The following is an 11,879-nucleotide window of genomic DNA, read 5'->3' as shown; positions in this document are numbered from 1 at the left end:
TCCTTCAGCACGACAATGCCTCGTTTCTTTACAAAAAATAAAAACCACCTAGTGATAAACAGTCAATATTGTGAATTCGTTATAAATACCTCCTTTCATTTTTGTAAGATAGTTAATGTGAATCACAATAGCCTATTTTCATTTCTTTGATCAATGAATCCATATCCGACCAATATTGACTAAAACAATATCATTAGTACTTCGTATATGGTTTAACAAAGATATATTTATGAGTATTTAAAATACACAACACACACCATACTACCATAGGTTTAATTAAACTCTATATACATGTATTTCTTTCATGGACTAGTATGTATTACAGTACTACAACTTCAGAGATTAATCGTTTCACATGATTCATGTTATGCTTATGCACTTACTGTTCTGTAGTACGGACTATGGATAAGAATATAAGATATACAGCTGATCATAATAAATTTGAGATAAAAGATTTATGAACCAGTATTAATAATGAGAAAACCCTCAATTTTTAAGCTCTTGCACTTGCAGCTGTGAACACTGAAAAGGCAGATTGCTAACCGTACAAAATTTTCTGATTTACCTTTGAAAAAAATATACTTCTAAAAATAGAAAGAAAAAAATAAATTAAAAATCCTTTAACACAGAAGGAATTGAAGGAGGTCTGCTCATGAAATTACTTGAAAATGAATTCCTTGAATAAGAAGCTTTCTTTGCAATTGTGGGTTTTGGACTGTAATAATTCCTGCACAATTTCACCCTTTTCCTGTACGGATTCTCTCTCTTTGCAAGATCTTCCAAATTTTCGACACTTGCTAGTGATGTAAATGACTCTGATTTTCCCGTGTAATACTTTGAAAGCCCTCTTCTGTAAAAAAAAAGATTCAAACTTTATTTCATTAGCAAACAATCCCATTTCATATACTCAATAATAAATAAATAAATAAATAAATAAAAATCAGCACAATGAAACAAAAAGGATGAAATTGATTTACTTACTTGATAGGAAGTTTATCCATGAGATCTGACAAATGAAACAAGGGACCATCTGAAGATGAAGATGAAGATGAAGATGAAGAAGAAGAAGTTGCATCCTCCATTAAATCTGATGATGAATTTGAATCAAAGGATGTAACAGTAGTGGTGGTGGAATCACAGCTACTACTACTACCATCAAATAATTTCTCTGATTTATTGAAAAAACTTAAATTAATTTTTTGTTGAAAATTCTTTGCAGAAATTATTTCAAGTTCCTCAGGTGTTGGAAATAATTGAAAGTTCATCTTTGCTTCTTCCATGATTTGTTGTTGTAATTTCTTGGCTTCAAGTATCAGCTCAAAAATATTCATATGGTTTCTACTCAAACATGGTGCAACTACTATTTATACTTCTAGATAATGTGACCTTTCTTAATTTATTATTAAATATTATTAATAATTAATAATTCCAAAAAATAGAAATAAAAAAGAATATTTTATGGATAGGTATGAACTCATGGATTGGGGGAAGAAGTGAACAAAGTACATGTTCATTTTGGATAAGGTATATAAATAATGCTGAGGTGGCCTTTGTTTTTATTTTTATCTCCTAATTTCTCATTTTTCTTTAAAATAAATAAAATAATTTCTCTTTTTATTTTTACACTTTTTGCTTTATCTTGAGCCTTGTCATTATCAAATCTATAAGGTTTGAAGTTGTCTGAGAAATCCCAATTTACAAGAAAAAGAGATAAGGTCAAATTAGAAGAACAGTATTAGCTGAGTCACACTAATTTATTATACTTTAATTTATTTTTAACCTAATTTCGTTTAGTGGATCAGGTATTTCAGTTCTTTTTTTACAATTATTTCGCACATTTTTGCCTCAAAAAGTGGTAACATAGAGTAAACATTTTACTGGTGAAATTGTGAACTTTTCAAAATTATATTTTTGAAAAAAAGTGTTGTTTTAATGGGAATGTTTGTAAAGGAATTTTCCTTATTCCATTTATAGAAGTATTTAAGTATAGGACATGCATTAAAAGTCCCTACGATAAGATTAAACTACTATTTTGACCCGGACGATGCCCCGAATTATTATGTGAAAAACAATTAATTATTATATTCTTTAATGAAATTATGTTTGAATTTTTTTCACAAGATAATTATTCAATATTGTATTAATATTAATTTTGTAAAGATAGCATGTAAAAGGTTATAACTTAATTAGTTAAAGCTCTAATGTTGGAACTGAAGGTCGCAGGTTCGAATCTTATGTTAATCACGTTTGTAGAAACGCAAGATTTCTATAAAATTAGAACTCTTAAAAGAGAAAATTAGATAATATAAAATTACTATGAATGTTGAAAATGATAATATAAGTTTGGAGTGTTTATGAAATTTATAAATCAATTTATATATTGACTTAGCTTGGTACTCCGTATTTCACTTCAATATTGTTTTAGCCTAGCTATTTGGCCAGCTTGGAGTACGCTTATCAGAAAGATTATAAATTGATTTTGTATAATTACATGGGTGTTAGTTGATTTTACAAAAGTATAATTTTCTTGGTACTATGTGATCATATAAGTATGAATATTTTGATAGTTACCACATTTTAAATTTGAGGTTTTGTATTTTCCAGCTTATAAAATGTACTTTTATATTTACCACCTTGATTTATGAACCTTTTATATTTATCACCTCTTGACGAATTTCATCCAAATTTCCGTAAATATGAAAAAAAAATCCTATATTTATGTATCAACTGATTGTTTAATACTTTCCCCGTTCCAAAAAAATCGCACCATTTGATTTTTTTATACTATTTACACTATGACTTTGGCCCTTTTTGGTGATTCATATGTGAGAAAATTGTAGTCACGTGGGGTCGTGATAGATTCGTTTCAATATTATTTTCTTAATATCAATTTTTTATAATTTTTACTTGCACACAGTTTGAGATATTAAGAGTCAAAGTAACGTGTTAGGGAGTAAAAGTCAACCATGGTGCGAAATTTAAGGAACAGATGAAGTAAATGAATTTTAGTAGCAATATTTTGATCACAAATTCTTATTTACAATGGGTGTACAATAAATATTGTACACCGAAGTAAAAGTTAACTCAAAATGCTTAAAAGTTAAGCTTATATATGTAAAAGTTGTCTATTTTTAAGTGATTAATTTTTTCATTTTAGTAAAACTTATTTCTTCAAAATCACTTATAATGTATAAAATTAATCATTTTATCATTTCTATCAACTTTTTTTTACTAATATAAAAGTTAATCAAAACAAGGTTAAAGTTACGAGAAAAGGGGTAAAAGTTATCTTGGTGTACAATAAATTTATTGTGCACCTTGTGCGCGCAAGACCTTTTGTATTTTGATGTACTCCCTCCGTCCTTTTAATTATTTTTGTAGGGTATTCCGTTTAGGGCGTCTCTTTTTAATCTTTACGTTTGTAATATATTGTAACATAAATAATCCTATTATTCTGTTGAAAATCATGCCACTCTTATTTTCCTAAAAATAAAATTATATTTCCTAACTTTGTCGGATTTTCACGTGTGGTATATTCCATAATAATATCGTTTTCAAATGGCATAAATTAAAAATGACAAAATATTTTTTTTATTTCATTATTTAATTGCACTTAATTTTTGAGGTAGACAAATTGTTACATACGCAGTTACTAATTTTGTCGGGTGGGTGAATTTTATTTTTGTTCTAGTTTTTTTAATACTCTTATGAGTACGATATAAATTGTATGGTTTAATGGTTTAATAATTTGTCTTAACTTTTCGGTTGTAAAAATAAAAACACTCTAATATAAGTTAATTGTACAGTAATAATTTTGATTTCTGTTTTCCAAAAAATAATTCCCAATTTATTTTAGCAGCCTTGAGTAGTAGTTTGGAAACATTCAATAATTATGTTTTTGTTATTTAAATTTCATTTTTTAAATATATTTATTTTATATATTATTTATCACTATTGACTTAAATAATTCACCTCTTAATTATTGAATGGGAATTATTTCCATAAACCTCGAGATTCTTTTTTCCAATTCAATTAATTTTATTGATTTTTAGCTAAATTTCCTTAAATAACCGATGAATGAGATGCGGGGTTTTGAGTTTTGGAGCTCTCACGTTTATCATTTTTCCACTTTAATAATATAGATATTCATAGAAAATGATCTAAATCTTCATTTTATGAGTGTTTTGTACTTGTGTATATCGTGTTTGAATCTTTTTTATTTATTTTCATCTATTTTCTAGCTTTAGATGATGACAAATAAGCAAAGAATATTTAAATTATATTATTCTTAATTTGTAACCCATGACATATTGACATTATATGCAAAGTATTACATATTTCATATAATAAATCACCTGACTCGACACTGAATAAGGTGTGTTTGGGCTCCCAATTGATATTCAATTGGGCCACTAAGTCCAAAGCCCAATGACTCTAAACAACAGCATCAAACCTACCAATGGCTATTCAACCATCCATTAAGGCCCAAGGTCCAATAGCAATAAATGACCTATGGGCATTTATTATGCAAACACTATAAATAGGCCGCCAAGGCTCACACCTCAAGGTACGTCCAATTTATCGCCTTAAGGCTACTCTTCTAGAGAACGTCTCTCTAGAATCCGAGCATCGTTCTTACTTAGGCATCGGAGGGGCTTTCCTCGGAAACACCCCCGAGGCTAGTGACTTTGCTCTTGTGCAGGTGAATTCGGACTCGACTTATTCAAGCAAGCAAGATCTTCAACACATACGAAAGGGCCTTCATTCGAAACCCATTGTTTCCATCTTTACAACACCGGAACAATTTGGCGCCGTCTGTGGGGAAGAACACTTCAAAGCCTTTGAAAGACATTAACCACCTCTTTCTGCAAAATGGTTAATGATGTTGTCAACAACAATGATGACGATATGATAGTGCGGTCAGATTTGGAATCTGACGAAGAGGAGCACCCTCAATCAGTGGCGAGGTCACAGCCAAGCAGAGCTACGACCGCCACAAACGCAGGACCTCCGATTCCAACTAGGGAAGAACTAACTGCGGCCATGACCATCATGCAAAACTTCCTCTTCAATGAGAAGCAGCAAGGATTGGCAAAAGACCGCAGAGAGGAGAGGAGGACCAGGCGAAGGCTGAACGAGCCGCCCAGTGTAGAAGTGTCCAGACCCGAACGAGAGCTCCCTCCCTTGACAGGAACACACCTGACGTCGAGATGGATGGAAAGCACGTGGGACACCCAAAAAAGGGCACAACAACAACCAGATTGGTTTGCAAGACCGACGCCTACTCCAACAGCTCTCCAAAGCGAATCGACTACTCGTAACACTCGGATCCGAAGCTCGGTGCTCAGCAGGTTGAGGCCCTCGGTCCACTCAAGGTTAAGACCTTCGATCCATACGAGACTCGGGGTAGGCGAATCAAGCCGATCTGGCGAACGACCCGAGGTCAATAGCCGAGAAAGAAGAAGAGACAGGAGGCATGATCGAACCCCTAGCCCCCATCGTACGCCCGAACGTTCTAATCACAGAACCTCGGCGAACGAAGGCATCAGGGCTAGACTCGGGAAAAGAATCATGACTCCTACGTCATCCCCTTTCTCGGACGAGCTGATCATGGAAGAAATCCCGAAGGTGAGGCTGCCAGCACACCTGACATATAGCGGAATCACATATCCGAGGGATCATGTCATCTCCTACGAACAGCAAATGTTCTTGAGCCCCTACTCCGAAGCATGTTGGTGTAAATATTTCCCAACCACGCTAACCGGAGTGGCGGGAGAGTGGTTTAGATCGTTGCCGAAGGGATCGATCAAAAGCTGGAAGAAGCTGAAAAAGAGATTCTGCACACAGTTCGTGAGCAACAATCGCCCCGAGCGAACCACAACAGAACTGACCTCAATCCAACAAGAAAGAGACGAAAATCTAAGAGAATTCATGGCCAGATTCATGAAGGAATCAACAAACATACCAAACTTGCAGCCAGACGTGGCCATCTTCGCCTTGAAGCATGCGCTCCAGGAAGGGAAATTCCGTGACAAGCTCTCGATGAAAAACCCCTCCAAAATAGCCGACGTGCTCCAAATGGCTGATGCATTCATCAGAACCGAAGAGTTCAACAAAGCTGCTGCAAGGTTGAAAGGATCGTCGGATCCGAGAGACGAAAAATGCCAGGGCAAGCCCGAGGGCAGCTCAAGGAAAGGGAAGGAGAAAGTAGGAGTTAGAGAAATGAGCCCGAAGAAAGACGGGAGAAGGGGTGAACTTCAACCCAAATACGCTAACTACACTCCACTAACTCTGCCCCGAAAGGAAATCTTTAGCCTCAACAGAAATGATGAAAATTGGAAACTACTTGGGAAGCTCAAGTCCAACCCAGCTCGGAGAAGCAAGAACAAATGGTGCGAGTTTCATGATGACTTCGGTCACCACACCGAAGAATGCAACTCGCTGAAAGACAACATTGAAGACCTCGTTCGCCGAGGTTATCTGAAGCAATACTTGTTAGACCGAAGGGAGGAAAAAGAAAAGGCCGCAAATGGCAAACAACACGAGCAACCCCAGAAAAGGGTCTACAAAGCAACAGGGCACAAGAAGAATGACATCCTAGTGGTGTTCGGGGGACAGAAGTCTGGCCAGGCCAGCAAGAAACACCTAAGAGCTCTCACCCATCGAGTCAACTTCAGCGCAGTGGGAGACAACCAACCACACCCCCCGAACATGACCTTCACTGCCGATGATTGCTTCGGAGTCCAGTACAAACATGACGATCCTTTAGTTATTTCCACGGACCTCAATAACCACAACGTACACCGAGTGTTGGTCGACGGAGGAAGTGCCGTCAACATCATCTTCAGAAACTGCTTCGAGCAACTAATCCTCGAGGAGTCAGAGGAAGCATTGACGAAAGTCAGTTACCCCCTGATCAGATTCAACGGATCCGCAGCTATCCCTCGAGGAAAGATCACCCTACCAGTCACAGTGGGCGAAGGCCAAGCAGCAAAAACCCTTCGGGACGAATTTTTGGTGATGGACTGCGACTCCGTATACAACGTAATCATGGGAATAACCATGATTCACAAGATGCAGGCAGTCCCCTCCACATACCATCAGCTGATGATATACGTCTCGGACGCAGGATTCGCCGAACGAATTAGAGGTGATCAAGAGGTTGCAAGAAGAACCTGCCACACCGCCGTCCGAAAGCCCAAATTAGGAAACGGTTCGGGGGCTGAGAAGGATGCTCCAGGAGAGGAGAACGAGGCAAAAAGGAGAAAAGCAGGCACGAGCAGCTTATCTCCCGCAGAGGTCGATGCCCGCCCCGAAACCCTATCTCCCGAGCCAGATCAAGAAATGGAGGATATCCTCCTCGAGGAGGGTTCAGACAGGAGCGTCCGAATAGGCAAGGGCCTAAGCTCGGGGCTCCGAATCGATTTGATCCAACTGCTCAGGGATCACAAAGACATTTTTGCATGGTCAGCAGCAGATATGCCATGGATAAATCCGAAGTTGATTTGTCACAAGCTGGACGTCAACGCTGAAGCTCGGCCAATCAAACAAAAGAAGAGGAATTACTCCTCGGAGAAGAACAAAGCCATCGCCGAAGAGGTGAAAAAGTTGCAGGAAGCTGGATTCATCGAGCCATGCATGTACCCGAAATGGTTGGCCAACGTGGTGATGGTCAAGAAAGCAAACGACTCTTGGCGAATGTGCGTGGATTTCACAGATCTGAACCGAGCCTGCCCCAAAGACTGCTATCCCTTGCCGAGGATAGACCAATTGGTCGACTCTACCAGCGGCCATGCACTGCTCAGCTTCATGGATGCCTTTTCGGGTTACCATCAAGTGTTCATGCACCCCGACGACAGGGCGAAGACAACATTCATCACGAGTGCAGGAGTGTTCAACTACAAAATGATGCCCTTCGACTTGAAAAATGCCGGCGCTACCTATCAGAGGCTAGTTGATCACGTCTTTGCCGACCAGAAAGGGAGGAACGTCGAAGTCTATGTGGATGACTCCATTGTAAAAAGCATCAAGGAGGAAGACCATGTCAAGGACTTGGCCGAGACCTTCGGAAATCTGAGGAAATACAGCATGAAGCTGAACCCGAAAAAATGTGTCTTCAGGGTGAAGTCAGGAAAGTTCCTCGGATTCATGGTGAGCGAAAGGGGAATCGATGCGAACCCGGACAAAGTCCAAGCAGCGTTAGATCTACCCGAGCCGAGGACCAAAAGAGACGTGCAGAGGCTAACCGGCAGGTTAGCCGCACTAACAAGGTTCATATCAAAAGCCTCGGACAAGGGAGCCCCTTTCTTCAAAGCACTAAAACCAAAGAGCCTTCCCGGGGGAGAAGCAGAACCAATCAAGAAAAAGGGGGTCCCGAGGAAGGTGGACCCCGAGCTGATATGGGAGCAAGAGCAAAAAGAGGCTTTTCAACAACTCAGAGCCCACCTAGCCCAACTGCCGACACTGGCCAGACCAAAGGAAGGGGAAACCCTATATCTATACGTCGCAGTCAGCCCCGGAACCTTCAGCGCAGTGCTTCTTCGGGAAGAAGAGAAGAAGCAACAACCAATCTACTTCACCAGCCGAACACTCACAGGGGCCGAAACTCGGTACCCGCTCATCGAGAAAGTTGCGTATGCAGTGGTGGTAGCTGCACGAAAACTGAGGCCATACTTCGACTCCCATCAGATCACATACTTCGACTCGAGAAAGTACTCGACAAAATAGAGAGGTCAGGAAGATTGGCTGCCTGGGCCTTCGAGCTATCAGAGTTCGGCATCAAATATCAGCCGAGGACAGCCATCAAGGCACAGGCGTTGGCAGACTTCTTGGCCGAGTGCTCATACCAAGAAATGCTGGATGATACGAAAAGCACTTGGGAGGTCTTCACTGACGGATCTTCCACAGTAAACGGCTCAGGAGCAGGAGTTGTATTAATCCCCCCAACGGGGAAAAACATAGAGTATGCATTGAAGTTCGGATTCAAAGCAACTAACAACGAGGCCGAATATGAAGCCGCAATCGCAGGGATAGAGCTTTGCTTATCCCTGGAGGCCGAGCATGTTTGCCTCAAAACTGATTCCCAGCTTGTAGCCAACCAGATCCGAGGGGAGTATGAGGCCAAGTGGCCCAACATGACAGCTTACTTAGCGAAATTAAATCCTTAACGTCAAAGTTAAGATCCTTTGAAGTCATTCTCATCCCCCGAGGACAAAACACGCAAGCAGACGCACTGTCAAAACTCGCAAGCTCAACACTCATCGACCTAAACAGGTCGGTCCACGTGGAAGTTCACCAAGAGAGAAGCATTGACTTGCCACCCCCCACAGTATGCAGTTTACGTACCGAACCCAGCTGGATGGACGCAGTAATTGCATACAAAGAAAGGGGAGAACTTCCCGAAGATAAGCTACAGGCGAGAAAGCTGAAAAGATTCAACAAGTGGTTCATCATCGACGCCGAAGGAGAGCTCATGAGGAAATCATTCTCCGCTCCACTGCTAAAATGTGTGGGTCCAACAGACGCTGACTATATCCTAAGGGAAATCCACCTCGGAATATGCGGAAACCACATCAGAGGCAGGACATTGGCACACAAAGCCCTTCGGGCCGGATACTGGTGGCCCACTATGGTTTCCGAAGCAAAGCAGATGGCAAGGAAATGCGAGAAATGCCAAAAGTTCGCACCAGCTATCCATCAACCAGCTCAAACCTTACAATCAACACTATACCCCTTACCATTCGCACAGTGGGGGTTAGACATCATTGGTCCCTTCCCCTCAGCTACGAACCACAAAAAGTGGTTGATTGTAGGAGTCGACTATTTTAGCAAATGGATCGAAGCCGAAGCTGTCTCCTCCATCACCGAACCTCAGGTCCGCAAGTTCATATGGCAGAACATCATCACAAGGTTCGGCATACCAAGACTAATGGTCTTCGACCACGGGAAACAGTTCGACAACACCCCGCTACAAAAGTGGTGCAAACAGTTCGGCATACACCTAGCTTACTCGGCAGTTTGCCACCCACAAAGCAACGGGCAAGCCGAAGCTGCAAACAAACTCATCCTCAACGCACTCAAGAAAAGAGTCGAGGATGACAAAAACAAGTGGTTGGAAGAGCTACCCGGAACGTTATGGTCCCTTCGGACCACCGAGAAAGAAGCTACTGGGCAAACACCGTTCCACCTTGTATATGGATCCGAGGCTGTCATCCCTGTGGAAATCGGAACAGAAAGCTTGAGGATCCAGGCATACAACAGGTATGATGGACTCCAAGGAGAAAGCAACAACCAACTTCTGTCTGAAGCTCTCGACCTACTAGATGAAGCTCGGAACGATGCGAGGACACTCAACGCAGCTTATTTGCAGAGGGTCAACAAGCATTACAATCGAAGAGTCAACGCCAGACCCCTAAAAGTCGGTGATCTAGTACTCAGAAACGCCGCCTCGGTTCAGAAAGGACGGATCCATGGAAAACTCTCAGCCACCTGGGAAGGACCATACATCATCCATTCCGAAAAAAGGCCAGGCACGTTTATGCTGAAACAGTTAGATGGAACAATCTTGAAGAACCATTGGAATACCGATGTTCTCAAGAAATATTTTGTATGATCTCTGTCTGTAAACCAAGTAAGTTGTTTAATGAGAAGAGGAAAGCCGTTTGGCACCATGTGTTTCATTAAACCTATCTCTATATTTCAAATTCATTGTCCTTTTATATATACATGCAGCCTCGGATCTGATCAATCCGAGACTAAAAGCAGGTTGACTTTGCCCATTCCTTGATAAAATGCAAGAAATGACCAAATCATACACTTCGGGGAATCGTCCAGAATCCTCGGATTCGCGATACCTCGATAAACCTTGTTCGCAACAAACAGTCGCTCGAATCAAGTTATAAAACTTCGGCTCAGATCCATGGATCGCCAAAGTCATAACTAAGAGGCAGACTAGCGATCTCTTGCCCAGGTTTCCGAACCACAAGAGATCGGAAGAACAATTCAGACCTCTGAGCAGATCGACGGATTTGAAGAGTCTGGAAATTAAAGAGTCTCTTAGCAGATCTACGGATTTGAAGAACTCGCAAAATTAAAGAGTCTCTTAGCAGATCTACGGATTTGAAGAACTCGCAAAATTAAAGAGTCTCTTAGCAGATCTACGGATTTGAAGAACTCGCAAAATTAAAGAGTCTCTTAGCAGATCTACGGATTTGAAGAACTCGCAAAATTAAAGAGTCTCTTAGCAGATCTACGGATTTGAAGAACTCGCAAAATTGGAGAGTCTCTTAGTAGATCTACAGATCAAAGGATCCCTCAGCAAATCCACAAAGAAAAGCTCGAGAGTTACAAGTTCAAAGGCAGACTTAAAACTTCGGAAAGCGCAAAAAAATTGAAAAGAAGCAGCCAAGTAACGAACATTCATTTTTTATTCAATATTCGGGGGAAGTACAAATACATCAAACCAACTCGGGACACACCCGAGGACCCTCAAAAATTGAAAACAAAATGAAACAGTTAAAATCGGCAGCCATCAACAGATAGTACCGGCCTACCGAAGTACTAAAAAGCAAAAAGAAACAAGTACAACGCAGCGCCGAGGCAAAAGGGGGAAAGGCAAGCACACATTCGGAAGTCCTCAACTGGAACCGACCGACTCTGAAGAAGACGACTGCCCGAATCCCTAACTCTTGGGAGTCTCAGGAACAGCCCCTAGGGGAGCATCCTTCGAAGAACCCCCAGCAGTAGTGTCACCTTCGGAATTCGCCTTCTGGGCCCGAGCCACTGCAAGAGCAGCTTGGCGTTCAGCTTCAGCTTCGTCTCGGTCAGCCTGGCATTCCACCAAGTGATCCTGGGCCCGCATCCAGAGAGGAACTTTCTCA

At 40.9% G+C, this 11,879-nt stretch overlaps 1 protein-coding gene across 1 annotated transcript; it reads right to left on the bottom strand.

The window, feature by feature from the left end:
• Positions 1 to 440: 440 nt before the first annotated feature.
• On the bottom strand, positions 441 to 1,476 carry LOC110791516 (protein OXIDATIVE STRESS 3). Its single transcript, XM_021996266.2, has 2 exons — positions 982 to 1,476; positions 441 to 850 (listed from the first exon to the last, which is right to left on the bottom strand). Exons 1-2 carry the CDS (start codon positions 1,329 to 1,331, stop codon positions 610 to 612), a joined length of 591 nt encoding a protein of 196 aa, XP_021851958.2. The 5' UTR covers positions 1,332 to 1,476; the 3' UTR covers positions 441 to 609.
• Positions 1,477 to 11,879: the final 10,403 nt, after the last annotated feature.

The sequence above is a fragment of the Spinacia oleracea genome, chromosome 2 (genome assembly GCF_020520425.1).
Source record: "Spinacia oleracea cultivar Varoflay chromosome 2, BTI_SOV_V1, whole genome shotgun sequence".
Taxonomy (NCBI): domain Eukaryota; kingdom Viridiplantae; phylum Streptophyta; class Magnoliopsida; order Caryophyllales; family Amaranthaceae; genus Spinacia; species Spinacia oleracea.
The sequence above is the reverse complement of the archived record's forward strand: the minus strand, read 5'-3'. Positions and strand labels throughout refer to the sequence as shown.

What these genes read in the sequence shown, in the direction of transcription:
- LOC110791516 (XM_021996266.2), bottom strand. Translation starts at nt 1,331, where the DNA reads ATGAATATTTTTGAGCTGATACTTGAAGCCAAGAAATTACAACAACAA. An exon ending in ATGGATAAACTTCCTATCAA is followed by an intron (nt 851 to 981) that starts GTAAGTAAATCA and finishes TTTTTTTTACAG; the next exon opens with AAGAGGGCTTTCAAAGTATT.